The following is a 24,404-nucleotide window of genomic DNA, read 5'->3' as shown; positions in this document are numbered from 1 at the left end:
AGATATTTCACAACCTAACCGGATCATCACTGATACAAGCTACGTTGAGCTATAATATACACCACAGAGTTCAGGACTTGTGGGAGTACCCCATGCCCAAAAAATACTTATTTTGCACTTTAACTGTGGATACCATCCTCTACCTGAGCGGCGCTTAGTGTAAAATGAAAACAACAATAAAGTGTCACATGAGGTATAAATCAGATAGTCCACTAACTGGTATGCTATTAAATATAAAGTGCTGACAGTTATAAGGTGTCTAGAGAGGTGGCCAACAGGCAATTAAAGTACAAATAATGTTGCTATGATATACAAGGCAATTAAAAAGTGCTGTGCTTGCGAACCTGTTTACCACAGTTAGATGGTTTTTATTGATATTAGTTCGGTGCATGAAATTCCTTACAAAGATACCCACATGTGCAATGAATGGGTGTATATTAATCCGTGAGCACTCTCAGGTGTGCTGGTGGGGGAGGGGGTTTGTAATGCTACAGTCAGCTGCCTGACAGCCAGCCAGGTCCCCAAACATAGGCTGATATGTTATTGAAAATATACTCCCTGTATATCCTGTAACATAGCTCTTCAAATCTGTAATGCTGGAAATCCCGTATGACTCAAAGAGGCCACCTAGATCGGATGGAAGTGTATTTTGTACAAGACAAAAACAAATGGGTTAGTTATAGTGTCCTATCCTCCTTCGGAGCAGTTGCAGGGAGAGTGCTCCTCTTTAACTGTTTTATTTTCACAAGATATGACCTTGTTGAGAATATCCCTACTCTAAACAAATTATATACCCACCTTCTTTGGTTTTGCTGTATTTTATCTAGGTAATTTTTAAATCCCACAACAGTCCGAAACATGAAATAAAAATGTATTCGGCCACCAGGTTGGCTGTTCCAATTATGGCATCCCTTAGTAGGGCTCCTTGACTAGATCTGCAGTATCGGGACCCGCTTGACCAGGATCTTCCAATAGGTTGATCAGGCTCATGGCGAATAACCATTTCCTTATGAGAGCAGACCACGAACATGCCGCTTTACCGGTGCTCTTGGACTTTATCTTCCTAAACAAACTAATCCTGTATAAAGCTGGTTGGATTCTCGCCTGATCCGTTATAGAAACTACATCCAATTGTTAAAAAACAGGAGCCAATGGGGTGTCACATCCCAGCTCCAACAGGGTTCTGAAGAAGCTATTTTCAGCTACCTGTCGCTTTTCCAGTTTTTTGTACCCCCATGTCACAACTCCATACAGGGCAGCCACTACCACTCTGTGTTTATAACTCTGCAGGATAATGCTTAACCTGCCTCAAATCTAAGCTTGAGTACCGCTCCACTGGTTTGTTTCAAGGTAATGGTAGCCTTAGTTACGTGGTCAGTCCAGTTTAGTTTGCTGTTCATACGAATGCCAAAAATAATCATAACAGTTAGCCACCACAAGTCGGTCTTCATTGCTATGATCTTCCTTTTAAATGCTGGGGATGGATGTATTGCCATTGCCTTTAAGCCCTTGCTGATGCAATAATCCACAAACCTGGTCAACAGTTTGTGCATGGCATTCTCTGTCCTGGAAGTTAATACCACATCATCAGCAAATAGGAATCTTTATACCTGCAATTGTAGGAACATTGTTAGATCTGGGGGTCTCTAATTGGCAGAGGTAAGTACCTTAGACCAAGTAGGGACCCTTGCTTCTAGTCAGGGTGAAGAATTACACACAGTAGATAACCCCTGCTCACCCTCTAGGTAGCTTGGCACGAGCAGACAGGCTTACCCCTAAGGCAATGTGTATAATAAATGCACTTAACACAAACAATGACCCCCAATCCACCACAAATTGAGACCACACAGGTAAGTATATTTATAAAAATATAACTTTATCTAGTTGCAGCAGTAAAAATCAACAGTACACGATAATTACTTCTTTAGAAAAATGTTGCACTTAATCTTAATGTTGCAGTTGTAATTAGGAAGTTTCTATATCAAAAATAGTCTCAAGTCTCTTAAGTCAGTATTCCAAATAATTCTATTGACTTATTTCCATGCAGCTCCAAAAACGAGTAAATAAAGCAATGCCAGCGTGTTCCTCACTTCAAAGGTCAGCCCCTCGGGCTGACTAGCCCAAGCAATGTTAGCGCGCCTCACCGATGACTCCAGGCCCCACCGTGCTGATCAATGCAGACTCGTGATCAGCCCCGGCCGGTCCCGGCTGCTCTCCGCCCGCTCTTAGCACTTCCCAGGAGCGGCGGGGAGCTAGCACAGTGCGTTGGGACACAGGCCAGGGGCAGTCAGCACTCGCGTTGCTCCCGCGGCGAGGACGGGTCTCGAAGACGGGTCTCCTCGCTGCGGGCGCGGCCCTGCCGATCTTCCACAAGCTTCCCTCAGGCCGGCCAATGATGTCGCGGCTCCGCAGACGAGCCCCTGCAGCCACCCGGGAGTCAGCCAATGACAGCGCGGCTCCCCGGAGTCAGCCAATGACAGCGCGGCTCCCGGGACAAGCTTCTGACGACATCGAGCCGGCAGCCAATCAGTGCGCAGCCCTTGTGGTGACGTGGCAGCGATGGGCCAATCCCAGCGTGGCGTTCACCGAGGGCTCGTCCTCGTTGACCAATGGGAGCACGGCAGCTTCGTTCTTCGGCCCCGCAGCTCCGATCAGGACGGCAACCTTCGAAGTGTGTTTCTGGCCCCGGGCCGCGACGGTGATTTGGCGGCAAGAGATTTTCGGGGCCACAGGTTGCGGTTCGACCGTTTCCAACCAGCAGATCTGCAAGGGGGGATTCTGGACGCAGGGAAACACCACGGGCCTCCACTCACCCCTGAATCTGTGCCGATGAGCACAACGATCGTTTCTCACAGCTGGCAATCAGAAACACGCGTTGGGGCATAACACCACACGATCTCCTCAGCAGTTTTGGCAATGCTTAGGAACCTTTTAACCCTGGGTTCCAAACAGGAGGCCAGCTCTACTCAGGCCATTGGAGATTCCTTGGTAGACACAGCACACACAAAGTCTTTTTAGTTCAAGCAGGCAGGGTCACAGCACACAGCAAAGGCCCTTTCTTCTTCTCAGTTTCAGTTAGACAGCAGATCAGGTCAGCCCTTAGAGCACACAGCAAGGCAATCTTCCTTCAGTTCTCCAGCAGTCCTTCTTCCAGCAGAGGTTCCTCTTGACTGTAGAATCTGATTTTCTGTAGTCAGGGGTCCTTCTCTTATACCCCTAAAAGTCTTTGAAGTCCTTTGAAGTCTTTGTGCAAGTGGGCCCTGAGCCCGGTCTAAACCAGTTCTGGGTGTTACTGGAGCACTGGGGCTTTCCTGGCTTCCTTCTTTCTTTCAGTATCAGGGACAGAGGTGACAGTCGCCCAGCGGGAGGTGGAGCCAGCATTGTGGTCAGGCAGGCACAGCCCTATTCACTCCCAGGTGCTATCTCCTCCCACTTCCCTGGCAGCAGATGCAGCCTTTCATCCACGGGCTGACCCAGGCAACCTCCTGGGGGCTCTGCAGCCCCTGTCACCCTCAAAGCAGACAGTCAATCCACAAGCAGGCCCAGGCACACGGAAAGGTTAGACAAGAGAACAGCCACTTTCTAAAAGTACTATTCTCAAACACAGAATTTAAAAACAACCTTTACTAAAAGATGTGTTATTAAATTCTGAGTTTAGGGATATCATTCACTTATGTCCCATCTTGTTCCTATGGGAAGATAGGCTGGTATCCATTGGGACCAGCCTCCCCCATGTTATTCTACGGAGCAAGATAACCTTACAGCAGTGAGCACACAAAATGGCTGCTGCTCACTACCAGAGCATGTGACCTGCACTAGTACATGCTCTACCTTACCCATACACTGCACCCTGCCCAGGGGGGTACCTTGAGCCTTCCATAGGGGTGACTGATGTGCACAGACAGGGAAGGGTTAGGCCCAGCCAGTGGGGAAACTGGCCAGGCGGACATGGCAGTCCACTGACTGCACACAGGCACTGCGCTGGCAGGCCCGAGACACCATTTTAGGGCTACTCATGTGGGTGGCGCAATCCGTGCTGCAGGTACTAGTAGCATCTATCATCACCAGCCCTGGCACACACAGTGCACTTTACTAGGGACTTCATGGTGATACAAATATGCCAATCAGGTATACCCAATCAATATGACAATTTACATAGGGAGCACTTACACTCTGGCACTGATCAGCAGTGGCAGAGTGTCCAAAGCATCTAAACCAGCAAAAACGAAATCCAGCACAGCATCAAAAATACAGGAGGCAGAGGCAAAAAGATGGGGGAAAACCACGCCAAGGGTGTCAGGTCTAACACGTGTCCCATCCAGCTGAAAGTGGGGAGAACTACCCAACCTCTTGGGAGTCCTCATCACTAAGGTGGAAGAATCTGGACAGACCATCAGCATTGGCGTGTTCTGTACCAGGGCGGTGCTCCACCGTAAAGTCCATCCCCTGTAGGGAAATGGACCACCTCAACAGTTTTGGATTCTCCCCCCTCATCTGCATTAACCATCTGAGGGGCCTGTGGTCGGTCTGAACACGGAAGTGAGTCCCAAACAGGTAGGGCCTCAGCTTCTTCAGGCCCAGACCACAGCGAAAGCTCCCTTTCAATGGCACTCCATCTCTGTTCCCTGGGGAGTAGCCTCCTACTAATGAAAGCCACTGGTTGGTCTCCGCCCTCATTGTTGATTTGTGAGAGTACTGCTCCCACGCCTTGCTCTGAAGCGTCAGTTTGCACAATGAACTCACTGGAAAAGTCAGGTGCCTTAAGCACCGGTGCTGTGCACATGGCAGTTTTGAGGGCGTCAAAAGCAGTTTGACAGGCCTCAGTCCAATTCACTTTCCTGGGCTGGTTTCTAGATGTCAGCTCTGTCAAAGGGGCCACAATGGTGCCATATCCTTTGACAAACCGTCTGTAATACCCGGTGAGACCTAGGAAGGCTCTCACCTCAGTCTGAGTCTTGGGGGGTTCCCAAGCCAGAATGGTATCAATCTTTGCCTGTAGGGGCGCCACCTGGCCGCTCCCCACCTGGTGTCCCAAGTACACCACTGATCCCTGCCCTATCTGGCACTTACTGGCCTTGATAGTGAGGCCTGCCTTCTGCAGAGCCTTCAACACTTCAGAGAGGTGTTGCAGGTGTTCCTCCCAAGTGGAGCTGAACACAGCAATGTCATCCATGTATGCAGCGCTGAATTGCTCCAGCCCTGCCAACACCTGGTTGACCAGTCTCTGAAATGTGGCAGGGGCATTTTTCAACCCAAAGGGCATGACACGGAACTGGAAGTGCCCCTCTGGTGTTGAAAATGCTGACCTCTCCTTGGCCCCCTCAGTTAAGGCAATCTGCCAGTACCCTGAAGTCAAATCAAAGGTGCTGAGGTACTGGGCAGCTCCCAACCGATCCACCAGCTCATCAGCTCTGGGGATGGGGTGCGCGTCAGTCTTGGTGACCGCATTGAGCCCACGGTAGTCCACGCAGAACCGGAGTTCTGGGGGGCCACCGGGGGTAGCAGCTTTCTTAGGCACTAAGACCACTGGGCTAGCCCAGGGGCTGCTGGAGGGCTCAATTACCCCTAGTGCCAACATCTTGGAAACTTCTTCCTTGATGCTAGCTCTGACCTTGTCAGCCACCCTGTAAAACTTCTGTTTCACAGGCAGACTATCTCCAGTGTCCACATCGTGGACGCACCAGTTGGTGACACCTGGGGTCAGGGAGAACAGGGGGGCGAACTGGCTCAAGACCTGGCGACAGTCCTTCTGCTGCTCTGGGGTCAGGGTGGGCAAGAGGACCACACCATCCACTGATCCATCTTGCTCCTTGGCTGCCAGGAGGTCAGGGAGAGGATCACTATCCTCCTCCCCTCCAGCATCTGTAGCTATGAGCATAGTCACTTCAGACCTCTCAAAGTGGGGTTTGAGGCGGTTCACGTGCAACACTCTTAGGGGCTGCCTGGGAGTCTTCAGGTTAACCAAGTAGGTAACCGCGCTCTTGCGCTCTACCACCTCACATGGCCCGGTCCACTTGTCACGGAGCGCACAAGGCTCCACCGGCACCATCACCCACACTTTCTGACCAGGGTGGAACTCAACCAGAGAAGTGTTCTGGTCATACGATCTCTTCATCTCCTCCTGGCTAGCCTCCAGGTTCTCTTGAGCGAGCTTCCTGAAGCGCTTGGTCTGGTTGCGAATGGCCAGCACATAGCTGAACACATCCTGAGGGGTTTTCCCACGGGATTTCTCCCACCCCTCCTTCACCAGAGTGAGAGGTCCTCTGACAGGGTGGCCATACAGCAACTCAAAGGGACTGAACCCTAAGGATTTCTGAGGCACCTCCCTGTAGGCAAACAACAGGCATGGTAACTAGACGTCCCACTTCCGCCTCATGGGCTCTTCCAGGCCCATAATCATGCCTTTGAGGGTGCGGTTGAATCTTTCAACCAACCCATTTCCTTGAGGGTGGTAAGGAGTGGTGAACTTGTATGTCACCCCACACTCCTCCCACAGAGACTTCATGTATCTAGAGATGAAGTTTGTACCCCTGTCAGAGACCACCTCTCTGGGGAACCCCACACGGGAAAAGATCCCCATTAAGGCACGGCCCACCACGGGGCCTGTGACTGTCCTGAGAGGGACTGCTTCCGGGTACCGGGTGGCATGGTCCACCAAGACCAGGATAAACCTGTTGCCTAGGGCTGTCTTGAGGTCCAGTGGCCCCACGATGTCAATGCCCACCCGCTCAAAAGGGGTGCTCAACACAGGAAAGGGTTGGAGGGGTGCCACGCACTTCCCTCCGCTCTTGCCACTGGCCTGACAAGTTTGGCAAGACTTACAAAAGGCAGAGACATGCTTCTTCATCTGGGGCCAGTAGAAACGGGTGACAAGCCTGTGATAGGTCTTGTCTTGCCCCAGATGTCCTGCGAGAGGCACGTCATGAGCCAGGCCCAGTAGGAAGTGCCTGAAGCGCTCCGGTACCACCAGCACACGGGCTGCACCGGGCTCAGCGAACTTAGGTTCACTATAAAGTAAGCCATCCTCCCAGTAAATCAAATGTTCCTTGGACCCCAGGCCTGCTGCCTGGTCTGCAGCTTGCTGCCGCACACCAATGAGAAAAGGGCACTCCTTCTGAGCCTGGCAGAATTCCTCCCTGGAGGGACCACCATCTTGCTGCCACTGGGACAGCTCAGGCAATTCCCCCAGTTCGGCCACCTGCTCCCCTGTAGGTTCCAGGGCATCCCCCTCAGGTGCTTCCTCCTGGACCGTGGGAACGGTGGGGGCTGGTTTCCCGCGCCCTCTACCCCTTCCTCTCTTGGCAGGTCCCTGGGCCATTGTTCCATGCTCCAGTTCTGCTAATCCACCCTTCTGGCTGCCATTGCACGGGTGGTCACACCGATCCACGCAGGCAAACCCAACATTTCCAAATGAGTTTTGTGCTCCACCTCTTTCCATGGGGAGCTCTCCAGGTCATTATCTAATAGACAATCTACAGGCAAGGCATCACTTACAACAACTTCCAAAATACCAGAGACTCCTCCCCATTCAAATGGAACACGTGCCAACTTGCAGAGGCGCACTGAACTGTCAGATGCCACCACAGGTCGGACTACCTTGGGAACGATGTGCTCTTCAGACACCCACTGACACCTGACAGATGTCACGCTGGCCCCTGTGTCTCTCAGAGCCTCTATTTCCTTTCCATTGATGGTCACCTTCTGCCCATATTTTTTAGTGTTTTGGGGCAGCAAGGTTTCCTGGGCCATCTCTTGGTCTCCTAAAGAGACAAGGGTCATCACTGCTAACCCCTCCTCCCCACTGGAAATCAAATCCCCTCCCAAAGCTACACTGGCTAACCCCGGCGTTGGAGCACCAGTGGGTGCTGGAGGTTTCTTTGGACATTTGGGGGCAATGTGCCCCACCTCCCTACATGCATAGCAAGTAGGCGGGGACCTGTTGTCCTGCTTGCCCTTATGGGGCCAGGACTTCTTAGGCTTGGGGGGTTGAGACTCCTTCTCCTGGGAACTATTTTGGGGCCCTGTAGAAGACTCCTTTGATTACCCTTGTCCCCCCCAGTCTTCTGCTGGGGACCCTGTCCACCTTTGGCTGGGGTACTTACCACCCCCTTGTGGACCCTGGTGCTAGTCCAGCGGTCCGCCTCCTTAGCAAGCTCACTGGGATCAGTTAACTTGCTGTCTAAAAGATGCTGGCGCAGCTCTGGAACACATAGACTACTCAAGTGCTCCCAACTAATCAAGTGACACAACCCCACATAATCAGTAACTTTGCTGCCCTTAATCCAACCTTCCAGTGCACGCATGTACATACTCACACACTCCACCCAAGTACTAGAATCAAGCTTCTTGAAGTTCCTAAACTTCTGGCGGTACTGTTCTGGAGTGAGCCCATACCTGAGGCATAAAGCCTCCTTCATAGCGGGGTAGGATAAAGTACCTGCTGCTTCTAAGGGTGCCAAGACATCCCTCCCAGAGGCCTCAAAATGCTTCCACAAACCTGCCCCCCAATTCTTCTAAGGCACTTCATTCATCTTCATGGCAAGCTCATACGATCTAAACCACGCATAAATATCCTCACCCCTCTGATAATTCTGTACCAGATCTTTTGGTATGTATACTTTACCCGCCTGTACTGGTTGTGCGCTGCCACCATTAGAACTGGACTCCACCTGTTTGGCTTTAATGTCCAGCTCCTTCATGCTCAACTCATGAGCCAACTGGAGTTTCCTCTCCTAAAAAGCGAGAGCATTCCTCCCCTCCTCCGCTTTCTTTTCAGTTTCAAGGCGCAGTCTCCTCTCTTCTGCTTGGGCTTTGAGTTTAAAAAGCTCAATCTCATGGGCCCTAGCCCTCTGATTTTCCTCCAGCTCCTCTGGAGAAAGACCCCTACTGGAGTGGTTACTGCCAACCCTAGAAGCTGGCCTATTCACTGGCAAATCTCTGAATACAAAAGCATTCTCCTGTGTGCCTCCCTCTCCAGTAACATCCTCTGTAACATGTTTGGCCTCCCACTAGGCCCTTAGAGCTTTCTGTAGCTCTTCCCTGTTTGCGCTGCCCTTCACTGGGCATCCAAGCTGTTTGCAGAATTGCTACAGCTGCTCCTTTTTATAGATGAGCAACTCCTGAATTTCAAATTCCAATTCTGCTCCTTCGCTTACTGCTTTCTGAGACATGATGCTTCCTAACCTTTTCAAAAATAGGTTTCACCAAAAAGAAAAAATCTTGTGCAATCTGTGCTGCTAAACTAGACTAGTGATGTACAAGAAATTACTGCAGGTCAAGTGCAAATATTAGTTCAAAATCCACACCGCTGTCCAACAATGTTAGATCTGGGGGTCTCTAATTGGCAGAGGTAAGTACCTTAGACCAAGTAGGGACCCTTGCTTCTAGTCAGGGTGAAGAATTACACACAGTAGATAACCCCTGCTTACCCTCTAAGTAGCTTGGCACGAGCAGACAGGCTTACCCCTAAGGCAATGTGTATAATAAATGCACTTAACACAAACAATGACCCCCAATCCACCACAAATTGAGACCACACAGGTAACTATATTTATAAAAATATAACTTTATCTAGTTGCAGCAGTAAAAATCAACAGTACACGATAATTACTTCTTTAGAAAAATGTTGCACTTAATCTTAATGGTTGCAGTTGTAATTAGGAAGTTTCTATATCAAAAATAGTCTCAAGTCTCTTAAGTCAGTATATTCCAAATAATTCTATTGACTTATTTCCATGCAGCTCCAAAAACGAGTAAATAAAGCAATGCCAGCGTGTTCCTCACTTCAAAGGTCAGCCCCTCGGGCTGACTAGCCCAAGCAATGTTAGCGCGCCTCACCGATGACTCCAGGCCCCACCGTGCTAATCAATGCAGACTCGTGATCAGCCCCGGCCGGTCCCGGCTGCTCTCCGCCCGCTCTTAGCACTTCCCAGGAGCGGCGGGGAGCTAGCACAGTGCGTTGGGACACAGGCCAGGGGCAGTCAGCACTCGCGTTGCTCCCGCGGCGAGGACGGGTCTCGAAGACGGGTCTCCTTCTCGCTGCGGGCGCAGCCCTGCCGATCCTCCACAAGCTTCCCTCAAGTCAGCCAATGACAGCGCGGCTCCCGGGACAAGCTTCTGATGACGTCGAGCCGGCAGCCAATCAGTGCGCGGCCCTTGTGGTGACGCGGCAGCGATGGGCCGATCAGGACGGCAACCTTCGAAGGGTGTTTCTGGCCCCGGCGGCAAGAGATTTTCGGGGCCACAGGTCGCGGTTCGACCGTTTCCAACCAGCAGATTGGCAAGGGGGGATTCTGGATGCAGGGAAACACCACGGGCCTCCTCTCACCTCTGAATCTGTGCCGATGAGCACAGCGATCGTTTCTCACAGCTGGCAATCAGAAACACGCGTTGGGGCATAACACCACACGATCTCCTCAGCAGTTTTGGCAATGCTTAGGAACCTTTTAACCCTGCGTTCCAAACAGGAGGCCAGCTCTACTCAGGCCCTTGGAGATTCCTTGGTAGACACAGCACACAGCAAAGTCTTTTTAGTTCAAGCAGGCAGGGTCACAGCACACAGCAAAGTCCCTTTCTTCTTCTCAGTTTCAGTTAGACAGCAGAACAGGTCAGCCCTTAGAGCACACAGCAAGGCAATCTTCCTTCAGTTCTCCAGCAGTCCTTCTTCCAGCAGAGGTTCCTCTTGATTGTAGAATCTGATTTTCTGTAGTCAGGGGTCCTTCTCTTATACCCCTAAAAGTCTTTGACGTCCTTTGAAGTCTTTGTGCAAGTGGGCCCTGAGCCCGGTCTAAACCAGTTCTGGGTGTTGCTGGAGCACTGGGGCTTTCCTGGCTTCCTTCTTTCTTTCAGTATCAGGGACAGAGGTGACAGTCGCCCAGCGGGAGGTGGAGCCAGCATTGTGGTCAGGCAGGCACAGCCCTATTCACTCCCAAGTAGCTTTATATAATAAAAGGAAGGCACGTTCTTGGCCGGTTAGCAGGCAGGGATCGAGGGATCCGTAAAGTCTCTGTTTCGGGAGTAAGGGGGTAGCGGGACAGTCTTGGCACCAACGGGTACGTGGATAGTTCACGGGGTCAGGCCGCGACAGCGTCAGCAGGGCCTTGGAGGTGGTTTAGTTCGGTCAGGCCGCGACAGCGTCAGCAGGGCCTCGAAGATGGTTCAGCTCGGTCAGGCCGCGACAGCGTCAGCAGGGCCTCGAAGATGGTTCAGCTCGGTCAGGCCGCGACAGCGTCAGCAGGGCCTCGAAGATGGTTCAGCTTGGTCAGGCCGCGACAGCGTCAGCAGGGCCTCGAAGGTGGTCCAGCTTGGTCAGGCCGCGACAGCGTCAGCAGGGCCTCGAAGGTGGTTCAGCTTGGTCAGGCCGCGACAGCGTCAGCAGGGCCTCGAAGGTGTTTCAGCTTGGTCAGGCCGCGACAGCGTCAGCAGGGCCTCGAAGGTGGTTCAGCTTGGTCAGGCCGCGACAGCGTCAGCAGGGCCTCGACTCCAAGATACAACTAGAGTCCTACTCCAGAGCTGGCCCAGATATAGGACTGGAGTCCTTTGATGTCCGGACCCTCGGCCTGGGGGTCAGAGGGGCCGGGATGAAGGTGTCCAGACACCCAGCAGGGGGGTGGAGCCAGCGCCCAGGGAGGCTGGAGGGCGATCGATACCAGGTGTTCGGGGACGGCTGGAGGTCCATCGAAACTCCCCTCCTCCGGGATCCGTCAAGTGGCCACTCTACCACCTGGGAGGATCTTGGTGCCTCGATGTCGGGGCTTCGCTGGGGCCGGGGCCAGGGATGGCTGCGGCCACGTGCTCAGGACGTGATGGGCCCAAGATGGAGTCGGCCCGGAAAGGGTGGCCTGGCATGGTCGCCAGACCGGCAGTGTTGGCGAGCAGGGTCTGCCGGGGTCCCAGAGGGGAGAGCCGTGGGTTGCCAGGGGGGCTGCTCTCGTCGAGGGTTCGTGTTCAGGGGGGTTGACGGCGGGTCGACGGAGGCCGATGCCGTCCTGGGCCCGCCATGCGGGAGGGGTAGCCACGAGGCCGGGTCCAACACCAGAGTTCAATGGCTTGTTTTCGGGCAGAGCGGGTGTTGAGAAGGATGCATCTGAGGTGGTTGGGTTCTTTCCTGGTCTGCAGCATGGTGGGGCGGATGCTTGTGAAGCTGCAGTTCCAGCAGGTGAAAGCTCCGTGGGTGTGCTTCGGGGTTGGCCAGGAAGCAGGAAGAAGACAATCCTCCAATGGGTGTGGCCATGTCAGTATAGCGGGCCTGGCCGCTCCGGTAGGGACAGCTATTGGTGCACCAAAATAGTTATGTAGAGCCTCTGTCCAAGGGTAGCCCACAAGACCTTTCTCCAAATGCGCCACAATACGCGCCAGCGAAGGGTCCCCTCCGTTTCCCCATCAAATGTAGACTCTCCGTATCAGTAGGTCAGGCCCAGCAGCTGGGGGGGGGGGGGGCGCAAACCGGGCAGGCAGTCTGCGGGAGGACGTTGGGTGGGGGTGGGGTAAGAGAGAGAACCACCCCAATGCGAGTCCCCCAGAGTCCACTACAGTAATACAGGCTCACTCCAGGGGTCTTTATCATATAACTATATCAATCTAGTCTGTCTGCCCATCAGGGACCAAGGGCTCCCCCAGATATGTCCAGAAATCTAGTTATTTCAGGGGCGAGGCGCCCGGGCTAGTGTGGGAGCGCACTCAGCTCTCAGTCTCTTCAGCACTCCCCAGAGAGGCTCACCGCCTTGCCACTGAGCTGCTGCCTCCATGCCTAGCCCTCCACCCGGTAACCGCGGTGGTTCCGCCTCTAGGTCGCATGGGCATCTACCGCCTCACACCATGGAGCCCCCACAGTGCGGCAGTACCCCCATGGTGCGACAGGTGCCGATATTTTTTCAGTGGGCAGAGGCAGAGGGCCGCAGCGCAGCCCAGTCATAGGCCGATCTCACGTCGTGGCGCCCACCACAATCCGCACCGCACGCGGATCCATCCTCCACCGCAGGTCGCCTCTCACAGGCAGCAGCCGATGTGTCCCAGCAGATCTCCCTCAGTGGCGCAGCCTCTAGGGGCAATCGGACTCCTCACCGCTCATTTCCGTAATGCCGGGTAACGATCCTGGTAGCTGCCCACGGCCGCACAGCTTCCCCCGCCGGGGTCCTCCACGCAGTGCAGCCGCGATGCCGCGGCATCAAATGGCCAGGTGGAATCGGAGCCTCCCAGAGTCAGGGGGCAGTCACTGTGTCCGGCAGGATTCCGAGTTCAAGCCGGGGCAGCCACGGCCGCTCACGCCTCGCACCCCGCAGCGAGCCTCCGCACGAGACTCGTGGTAGGTGGGCTCCGGCCTATCGTTCCGGTGCCCCGCCGTCCCCCGGACCAATAAAGGAATTTCCCGGTGCAGGGGGGATTCAGCTTCTCAGGACCTACGTACCTGTCCAAGAATGGGCACTACAGCTGTTCAGGATAAGTTATTCCGCCCCAGCAGGTCTGGAACAATATCGGACCAGGACCGCCATCTTAGGCAGTCAGCCACGCCCCCATGAAGTCACTAAACAGGAAGCTCAAAATTCCAAATACATTCAAATAGAATCAATTAATTACAACATATTAAATGTAATATAGCAACTACCAATCACATCAAATAGGCCCTTAGCACTTAGTAATACATGACTTTGCTTTATTCTGTGATATACGGTGGTCTCTGAGATCTAGGCTCTAGTCCCCTCTCTCTTGTCATCAGTTTTAGGCGAGCTCTCCAAAGCCTATGTGACTTAAGGACAGTTAGACAGTTCTTGTAAACAAGTATCACCACCATACTTGGAAACAGAGGCTATTGCGCGCTCACTGACTTGCTAAGTACTTCCTTTTTTTTGTTTCTTTTTTTTCAGGTCTGTACTTTAAGAGGATAAGGAAGCGGAGCACTCGGTATTACTTTTGGAAACTGCATTAGGCAAAAATACTAGCTCAGACAGTACATGCATCTCTTACAGCAAATATTATATCCAAGTAGTTTTGTTCTTTTGTAAAGCAGATAAACATTAATACTTTGATGGGTGACTCAGACATATACACGTACTCACATACTCGTCTCGCTCACACTCATGCAGTTCTCACATTCTCACACATACACACTCTCAGACCACTTTCTAACCCAGTCACTTTCTCTTTGCGCTGTCTTCTCCCTCCGGATGCCTCACACATCTCTCCTGGTACTTACCAACAGCCTCCCCCCTCGCCATCATTAGGTACCAAGGCTGCTCTTTAGTCCTGCTCCTAGACTGAAGTGCTCCAGTACCATTGCCCGGGCCACCAATTCACATCCCAAACTTGGAGCAGATGCAGCTCCCACAGCCCAGTCCGGCATGCTATAATTTTCTGACCCTCCTCAATCCAGCCCGCGCCTGCTTTTCTACCTCGAGACTGGTTGTCCATCTTGTGCCATGACCGCGGAGCATAGCAGATACCATTGACGGAAGAGCACTGAGCAGACCCCCCAGGATATAGCGGCTTGGATTAGCAAATTTAGCGGCACAAAAATGGAAATTTAGCGGCACAAATATGGACATTTTGCGGCATTTTGTTTGGCGTTTTTCCCAACAACAAACACAGATAGCTTAGTTTTTTGTGCTTGTGGTCTGTGTGTGTTGGTTCCTGGTGTGTTTGTGGTCTGTGTGTGTTGGTTCCTGGTGTGTCTGTGGTCTGTGTGTGTTGGTCCCTGGTGTGTTTGTGGGGTTGTATAATGATCCATCGGTCACAATGCAATCGCCGGAGTTCTCATCGTGGCAATTACATCGCTACGGCAAGCACACTGGACATTTTGTCATCGCACGTTGTTGCGACGCAAATGCGACCATTTAATCGGATCACGTGTCACATGGGCGACTTTACATCGCGCGACATGACAACGGGATGTTTGAGGCCCCACTTTAAAAATCTTTTTACATACTCGGGCAGTAAACTATGACTATTCATTGGGGCCCTCTGGATTCTCTCCAACTACTCGGGAATGTCAGTTTAAAAGGGTTGTTTCGAAATATAAGCACATGGGACTTCATTAATAGTTTCCTTTTGTGGAAGGCGAGGTGACTGAGCGTATTTTGTCATTCTGAGTAATCTTTTTCACTTAAACTTCAGAGAGGATGCAGGCAAGATAAGACAGCAACTACTACGAGCCAATATTCCACCAGAGACACATTTTGAGACAAATTTACACTTTCAGTGAGAGCGCATCTTCTCAGGGAGTATCCCACAAAAGTACCCCGTTGAATTGCTTTCTTACAGATAGGAGTCCGCAATAAAAATGGTCCTTCTCCTGTTTCCGTTGCTACACATGAACTTAATTTTCACTCAGAAGCGATTAGTGTGTCAGTCAAAGTCCGTTTTTTAACCATTCAATTTCTGTAAGCTCGACACATGACAGTGTGGGACTGTCTTTCAAGAGCTACGAGGACTGATGTGATGTCACCATGGCATAGTCCCTTTGACGTTCAGAAACAGATAAGCAATATTATCATCTGTCAGTCCACAGATAGAAATGACGATGGAATCAAATACAGAAGCAGCATGCTCAGTAGGTGAAGGGGCTAAGATGAACTGCTGCTTAATTAAACAAAAATATTGTGCAAACCTTGCAACAAGCTGTTTGCATTTGTTTGGCGTGACACTCGGCATTATGAATAGCTCCTTGAATTTTAAATATGGAGCCCCGAGTGACCTCTGATTATACAATGCCACTGCCTCCAGAGGCCTGAGATCGACCAGATGGCTCTTTCCAACACCCCCGCCCCCAACCCTCCGCAGACCCGCCCCGCCCACTTGAAAGGGATCTGGATGTCTAGATTTCGCGGGCACTTTTGTAAAAATCGCTGCATTTTTACAAAGGTGCCAATTTCGCGGGCACTTTTGTAAAAATCGCGAAATCCTGGCGGGTCTGACTGAGAACCTTGAGCGAGAGATGACAGGGACGGGGCCTTAGGCAGAGGGACCTACTTCATAACCAACTCTCCCCCAGTCCTGAAAACTCTGCAGCAAAGTCAAAGTCTTCAGGAGGAAATTTAGAAAATAAAGAATAAATGACGGTCCTGTTCGGTCCTGTTCTTTCAAAGGTACAAGGAGGAAAGTGATTAACGACTAACATTATGTCACAGTATAAAACCAAAATTCTTCAAGGGAGGGAAAAAGAAGCCTTGTATGATTGCAATCGCACTCAGCTTCCAAGTAAGCTGTGGCAAAAAATCAAAGTGTGGAGTGGGACCGTGTCTACCGGTAGGATCTTAATCGGAAAAATTCTGTGGGAACTTCGAAAGCTATTTTCAGTCAATGGTGTATTCTTTGCCAACGACGTACTAATAGTTGATAGCGTCATCATTGGGTCTTATTTCCTCCACCAGGAGGTGATCCCTCTGGTAGAGAGATTGGTTAAGATCCAAATGTGGAACCGTGATCTAAAATTACCTCTTATCTACTTAGATAGGTAAGGGTAAGGTTAAAAATAAAAGGTAGATGTGAAATTGAGATATATGGAAATCCTCTAAATAAATACTATAGCCTAATGGTCTATTGATATATTACAAGCTTAATTCATTCTGAGGGCCATCCCTGTAGACAGATTAAGATCCACAATACAGAAGAGGGGAGAGAGGGAAAAACTCATTATTTCATCCTCTTACACTATGTAATAAATCACACATGGATTCATGAGTCGGAGATATGTTCATACACCGGTGATCCCTCTAATTAGGAAATTAGCCCTCACCCACTTACTGTGGCATGCTTCATCATGGGGTGTTCCTCACACTCAATAACATGCATTAATCAATGTTTGATTTATGATCTGCTAAGGTCACCTTTGCTTCAGCGGTGACCTGTGTTTGACCTCAGAAGCACCTTTGTTGCAGTGCATTATGGGTGTGCCCCCTTGAAGCACGTCAGGGTGGAGGTGATTGGACACAGCAAGGTGTAGTGGTGGATGTGGTGAAGCGTACAGATCAAGACTGGGGTACAGTGGCAGAGAAGTGTTCGGATTTAATATAGCATAACTGTATTGCAGTGCCCTGTCAGCAAGCAGTCACTGCAGGCCCAGCATGTGGTCCTCTGGCAAAGACCGCCTGGTGTTGTTATGGCATAATTGGAGTTTGTGTTGAGGTGCATTGGCAGCAAGGAGTGCAGGTGGAGTCAGTGTGTGGCACCAGCCTCCTAAAAATATTTTAGGCCCCAGCATTTACCCCCCCCCCTCTTCTTTATAAATCGAGCACTGCTGGCAACGTTCTCATTACATTTAAAAGACATTGGAATGCCTTATAAAAGTATTTATTTATATTCTATGCACATCAGCTTAGTGGTTCCCAACAAGATTTGCCTCTAATACACACATTGAGGCACAGTGTCATCATTATTCCACACATGTGAAATTGTGAACTACACTAGGACTGCAGGTACCACTGGCAGAGTGTATAAACATATGCAGTATGCTGGCCCCAGTACTGGGCACATTAGCTCTCCGAATAGACAGGAGTCTGTCTGTCGCGCTACGAAATCTATCTGATATTTTGGGATTCAGAATTCAACAGGTGCGATAAATTGTACCAATTACTAGTTTGTAAAAATGGGGTATAGAAAGTGGATTTTGGCGATTTCTACACCAAAATCCACATGCCCCACCCCCCGATTTATTCGTCTTTCTTCCTTATTAAATTTCAACACGTTTAACCTACTGAAATGGAAAGGGAGGTGGGGTGGAGGGGGGGGAGGGAGGGGGAACCAGAGAGTGCAAACTTTATCATTCCACAGGTAATTCCGACTCCGGTGCAGAGTAGAAAGGTGTTCGCACAGGAGCCTGCGTTTAGGAGGAACAGGTAATGGGGCCAGAGTATAGAACGTCTCTGCGAGCAGGGGCTGCACAGACGCCTTTCTATCAACTTCTATGTCTATCTGTCTAACACACAACCAATGAAAAATCGAGACTATGCGCAGAAATGCAACACATAAAAATCTTAATTTAAATAATTTGTCATCAGAGGAGTTTGGCTGATTCAAGTTATTCTTATTGATGTGGATCACACGATTGTCTTGCACCTGAAAGTACGCGATTTGCAACATGTGAGGCAAGAGATTTGTCAACGAAGCTTCTTAATTACCAATCGTAAAGGGTACATTAATGACGTCCCAATCCATGTGCACTTTTAGTGCAGAATACAATGTTTGAAGGAGCACCAGCAAAATAGTCACAGCAAGACATGGCAGGCAATGGTGCAAAAGAGATCAAAGATGCGAGTAGAAGGGCCTCAAAATAGCAATTATTTATACTTATGTTGATACCACTAATGATAATTTTGATAAATACAATAATGTCAATAACCGTAATCGAATATGTTCAATGCCATTTACCAGTTTCCACAAACTGGATGGTTTCTTGTCACGTAAATAGGAGGTGCCAGACTTCACCAACTCAGTGGTGCTCATGTTATTGACCTCAGAAGGATAACTGGCCAGGTCTACTCTTGTGGGATTGTACCCTTTGGAAAGCATCTTGCATGCAGTGAAGGTTGCGACCAAGATCACTTCCCTGTGTGCACAGATTTAAACATTGAATAAGGTTAAGGCGTTTCCTTAGGAAAACAGATATGTTTGAAATATTTAAGCATAGTGTGAAAAAGAGCCTTCACTGGATTCTTAGTTCCTGACTGATTGTCGGATACAACAAGAGCATCCCTCCATGTTCACAATGGCACGAGAGGGTTCAGAATAGTAGCAATCAATAATATAAACTTCTCATTCACATAACTTGATTTTTTCACCCAGTTAGAACTCTTTTTAATTCAGATAACAAAGGGGTGGGGCATAGCAGGGATAATCGAGAAGAGTGAAAAGGAGGGGCATTTTTCGTTTCGTATCATACCAGACTTAACACATGGTACACCAACCCAGCACTGTGAGTACAGAAATCTTGGGAGTTTATTTTGCTTTTGTCGCTAGTTGATTTCTGGCAATCCAATAATCAAAATACTTCTCTACAAGAATGTAAGTGCACTGACTTAAGTTTCTGTTTGTTGATCCCTAGGTCCATGAATGCCTCCACCAGCATGCCAAGAGGAAGCCTGTCCCTGTTGTGCCCAAAGCACGTTCTCTGTCGCACGAGGTAAGAGAAAGGCATGTTACAGACTTCATTCTACAGTGAACTGGATTGACATGCTTCTGTTGGCCACAGTCAACACACTTTGGAAGTGTTTTGATGGCGGTAGACACTTACTTGCACACGAGTTCCTGCTTCAACATGCAGTAGCCTAGACAGTCTGATGCCTCTGAATGGTCACTTAGACTGTGGGATAGTCTGGCAAGTCTGAGTTGTGGCTGAATCGGACTGTAGGACTCTTTCAAAGGTCAAAACGGAACAGGACCAGCCACAAATCACTTTTGGGTGTTAAAGTGAATTGGCCTGCTTAGAGATACCCTCCATCCCAGCCAATTGGGCCTCTCCTCCCCTGTCGGTCTTCTCCAAGTCACCTGAATATCCCAGAGGTAAAACAAGTAAAGGCCATATCCCACCCCTCCCCCAGTCGCCTCATTGGTTGCTTGGCAGCAGTTGCTTCTTCTGTAGCAGCAGGAAAGCTCTAATTGCCTAGTGGAGCTATTTTCATTTTCCTGCTGTGATGTGCTTATGCAGGATGGCACTGCCCTGCCCTTGCCTGTGGTGATAGGAGGATCGTGAGAGCTTACAGTGAACTTAAAAATAGAACTATCTTTTTCTAGCCTTGGACAGGGTGCAGAGGTGGGCAGCATGGGCTGTTAGTCTGGTGTACCTTGGTGGGACTTGACTCGGACGCAGCTTTCCTTTGTACTTAGAAGTGTGCACGGGCAGGCTCTGGAGTGACTGCTACAGGGCCTCCTGCTCGCGGCTTCAGAATGGGAGAATGACTTCATGGTATATTCTTGAGCTCATCCTATTTGTCTGGATTTAGGGAGAGCATGTTAGCATTTTCTTATGAACAGTATATAATTAATATAAGATTCTCCTCTCCCCCTTGTGAAGGTCGCTGACAGGTGGCTTCTTGGGTGCGTACGTTGCTGAGGGACAGTTTCACCTCTGCAACCTCACTCAGCTGTCAGGGTGCCGAGTGCCAGGCCTGGTAGTGATTGGTAGGTCCATAGCATTCAATAAATCAATCAGTAGATTTGTAGAACACTTCTTGTTACCTGTGAGAGTATCCAGGCGCTGGCAGGGTCCAGTTCATTAGCCAAATAGCCAGGCCTTCAGGGACTTTTAGAACTCTGGAAAAAAATGGGAGGTACATAGACGAGAGGTTAGCTCGTTCCATGTCTTTACTGCTAGGTAGGAGAAGGAGCCATCTCCGCATCTGCTATGTCGGATGCGGGGGGAAGGGTTAGACAAAGGGAAGCAGAGTGGTGGTGTCTGGAAGGCTGATGGAAGTTCGGGTGATGTTTCAAGTAGGCGAGTCCGCAGTTGTGTAGAGCCTTGTATGCGTGGGTCAGGAGCTTGAACTGGCATCTAGTCTATACAAGGACCCAGTGGAGTTCCCTGAGGTAGGGGATGATGTGGGTCCATCTAAGGAGATCCAGGACGAGTCTGGATGCAGTGTTCTGTATTGTTTGCAGTCAGAGCAGATTTGTATTTTGTACGGCGTCGGGATAGGCGAAAGCCTGTTTAGAGTGAAATGTGATATAAGTTAAATGCATCGGATCTGAACCGAACCTTGGGTAACATTACTTGAGACCTAAGAAAAACCACGTCTTCAGCTTCTTTCTAAAACTCACATGATCCTCATTGAGACGAAGCTCTAACGAGAGGTTCCAGTGGGTAGCTGCCAGATAGGTAAGGGAGCGACCCCCCCACTTTGACTCTTTTGATGTGTAGCCTCTTGGCTAGCCCGACGTTGCCTGACCTAAGGTCACGAGAAGGGATATAAAATTCCAGTTTGTTCTGTAGTATTCTGGGGCCAAGGTTATACAATGCACTGTGCGCTTAGCATAGCAGCTTAATCCTGGTTCTCTGTCTCATAGGCAGCCAATGGAGTTCCTTCAAGCAGGCTAAGGCCAAACTATACTTGGCCTTGTTGCAAACCAGTTTGGCTGCAGCATTCTGAACAACCTGTAGACTTGAAAAAAAATAGTCGGCCATGCCAACGTAAAGTGCATTCCCGTAGTCTAGATTGCTGGTCAAAAGATCCGGGGAAGATGTGTTGCGATCCCTGAATAGAGAGCATTGCCATAGTCGAGTCGGCTGAAGATGAGGGCTTCGATGATGGTGCGTCTTGAGCTGTGGGGTAGCCATTTGAATATCTTATGAAGCATGAGGAGGATGAAGAAGTAGGAGGAGGAGACAGAGTTGACCGGAGTCATCATGGTTAGCTTGTTGTCCAGAATGCTGCCGAAAAACAATGCTTCTTGGAGCTTATTTAAAACTTTTGATGAAAGCACCATTCTCAAAACTCTTGCAGTACTGAGACACTCAGAGCACTTTAGTGACCCTCTGCCATCAAATTTCTTCAGTTAGATCAAATCATCCATACTCACACTTTGGACCAAGATAGTCAATGCCTCACTACTTCAAGGTTCTATTCCTGTTTGCCTAAAGACTGGGCAGGTTACCCATATTCTAAAAAAACCTACTGCAGTTCACACGGACCTACACAACTTCCATCAAATTCCAACATTCTGACTCTGGCCAAGCTCCTCAAGAAATGTGTCCACATCCAACAATGTAACCACATAGATCAATTTCAACTATTAGACCAGTACCAATTTAGCTTCTGTCAGGTTCGCAGCACTGAATCTGCTCTTACTCACATTGAGGACGAAGCACTCAAAATGCTGGATCAGAACAAATCCTGCCTTTTAATACTCCTCGACCTATTGTCAGATTTCAATACGGTTACATGACAGCCTAATCGACCTATTAGAACAGGGCCCGTCCTAAATTGGTATGCCTCATTTAGCTACAATAGAACTCAAAGATTCAAGGCGAACCAGTCCCTGTCCAATCCCTCACCGGTCACTCTAGGGGTAGCACAAGAGTCCATGCTCTCACTCACTCTCTTCAACTTGTTCATGGAGCTTTTTTTTTTAAAAATGTTGTTTTTTAAAAAAATGTGTTGATTGGCATTTTCAAAGAAGAAAAGCAACAGGTCGCATTCCAAGTAATACTACAATCCAAAATGGTCAGGTGAAAATACAGTTTGAATACATAAACGCAAAACATAACAAAACAGTCAGGTAAGCAATATAATCTCATTCAGTGTCAGCTGGCAACCTTTGATAAGAACTGGTTCACAGATTCAGCGCAACAGTTCGGCACAATATATATTTTCGTACAGAGTCTCATTGACGGGCAGTTCATCAGCATCAGGTCAACATAACCTTCCAATGTATCGACCTGACACTCCACCCACGCCTGTACAGTCCCAGCTAGTGTACCCCTTATGCATATGCAGGAATTGGGGAGGGGACTCTACCATCTTGTTGTGATTTCAGCCAGTCTAGGAATGGATCCCATATATTTTTTGGTCGATAGGCCATTGGCATTAGCTCCCAGAAAGTAGTCAGTTGAGTGTGGCTAAAAGTGTGGCTAAAAGTGACATTTTGTATTCATGCCTTACTCGTGGGAGCAAGACTATCACCCCAATGTATAGCTTCTCGTCGTTTGGCAGACAAAAGCAGTATTGCGTGTAATTTACGAATCTCCAGCTTAGTGTTTTTAACATAGCCCAATAGTTCGATGAGCGGCTGAGGCTCGCTTGAGGTACCCAGAATATCCTGTGTTTTGCTAAATACATTTGCCCAGAAGGCCGCTATAGGTAGGCAGCGCCAGGACATGTGCAGGAAAGGGAGAGTAGCCAGATCTCCAGCCACTCTCACCGGGTGTGATCCCCATACGATGCAATTGGGATGGGGTTCCATAGAACCTATGTAAATATTTAAAATGCATCAGCCTCAGCTTGTAGTTTTGTGAGGGCATTAGGAGTTGGCAGCAGCAGAAGGCCCAAATGTCGTCCATTATCTGGTTATCTAGATCTAGAGTATAACAGTGTTGAGCCCTAGGTTCAGTTAATGGTGCTGTGGTTTGCATGGAGTTATATAATCATGTGATTAGTCTTTGAGAAGATGCGTTAGCAATCATCTGCTCTAGTGCAGTCAACATGCCTCTAATAGCCTCGAGTACCCCGGCGTGAAATGCATTTCCCCCTTATAACCATTTTGAATGCCTCCCAGAGCATTGCATGCATTGAGACAGACCCGGCATTGGTGGCAAAATATTCCTCGATGTCCCTATGTATCTCCTCCTTAACCACATGGCTGCTAAGGCTTTTCCAGTCCTGTGCTGCAGGACCCAAATCCCCATTATACATGACGAGTTGACCTTGTCATGAGCACAGCTCCAGTGTGCCTCATGACGAGCTCACCTTGTCATGAGCATGCAAGAGGTTAAAGGCGAAGTCTAGCAGGGCGTTAGGGGCTAGTCTCCAGCTAAACATCTTATGTGGTGTGTTTGGGATGGTTAGCTGTAGCAGACATGGGCGTGGTCAGATAGTGTTCTGGGGAGATGTTGGTGTCTATGGTCCATGCCGCAATGTCCCGGGAAACCAACCAATAATCCAACCTGGACCAAGCTCTATGATGGACTGATATGCATGTGCCTTCTACCACCCCCGGATTCCTCTACCTCCAAATATCGACCAAGCTGCCATCCTCTACTATGATGGTTAGGGCAACTCTGAAGTTAGGGTGTAGTGTGCGAAAGCTGCCCTTTCTGCCCAAGGCATCGTTTAGCACCACATTAAAATCGCCCCCCATATTATGGTGTTACACCCAATGAGTTGCATTTTGGCCCATACAGTGCCAAATAATTTGGGGCAATCGATATTCGCTCCATATACTGTCCCAATCATCATCCTCCCCCCCAATACCCCACTAAGAATCACAAACCGGCCTTCAGGATCCATGTGCGAATCCACAGTTTTCCAGTCAAGCCCTTGCCGAATCACTATCGCCACCCCTCTCGCATAATTAGAGTAGATGGAGGAGAAGATATAACACCAATGTTTGATGTGCAATTTAGGGGGCGAGATGTGAAGTGGGTCTCTTGGAGCAGACAGATGTTAATGTGATGCCTGCTTAAATACGAGTGGACTCATTTAGCTTTCCTGTGAACATTAATCCCCAGATGTTTAAAGTTAGAAATCTGTAGTCAGTGATCCCGGTCTGGGGGGTGTGTGTGTAGTACCCAATTTTAGGATGATCAGTGCATAGGACGCCCAGTGTACCCCATGTGCCAGCATCTTTGAAACAGCTTATTTATTTATTATTCTTTTATTTATTATTTATTTGGAAGTCTTCTATAGCGCTAGCCAGACCCGAGGGTATCGGAGCGCTTTACAACATGATGAAGAGGAGACAAAATACAGGGTGAAGGCATG

General features: G+C 49.5%; 1 protein-coding gene across 1 annotated transcript in view; it reads left to right on the top strand.

The window, feature by feature from the left end:
- The window catches only part of MPP4 (MAGUK p55 scaffold protein 4), a 273,595-nt gene that overhangs the window by 65,952 nt on the left and 183,239 nt on the right, over nucleotides 1–24,404 (top strand). Inside the window, exon 3 of the mRNA XM_078683624.1 lies at nucleotides 19,034–19,111. Coding sequence (XP_078539750.1) covers nucleotides 19,034–19,111 — 78 coding nt within the window. The remainder of the gene's footprint in view (nucleotides 1–19,033; nucleotides 19,112–24,404) is intronic.

This window comes from Lissotriton helveticus, chromosome 3_1 (assembly GCF_964261635.1).
Source record: "Lissotriton helveticus chromosome 3_1, aLisHel1.1, whole genome shotgun sequence".
NCBI lineage: Eukaryota > Metazoa > Chordata > Amphibia > Caudata > Salamandridae > Lissotriton > Lissotriton helveticus.
This window is presented reverse-complemented; position numbering and strand designations above follow the sequence as displayed.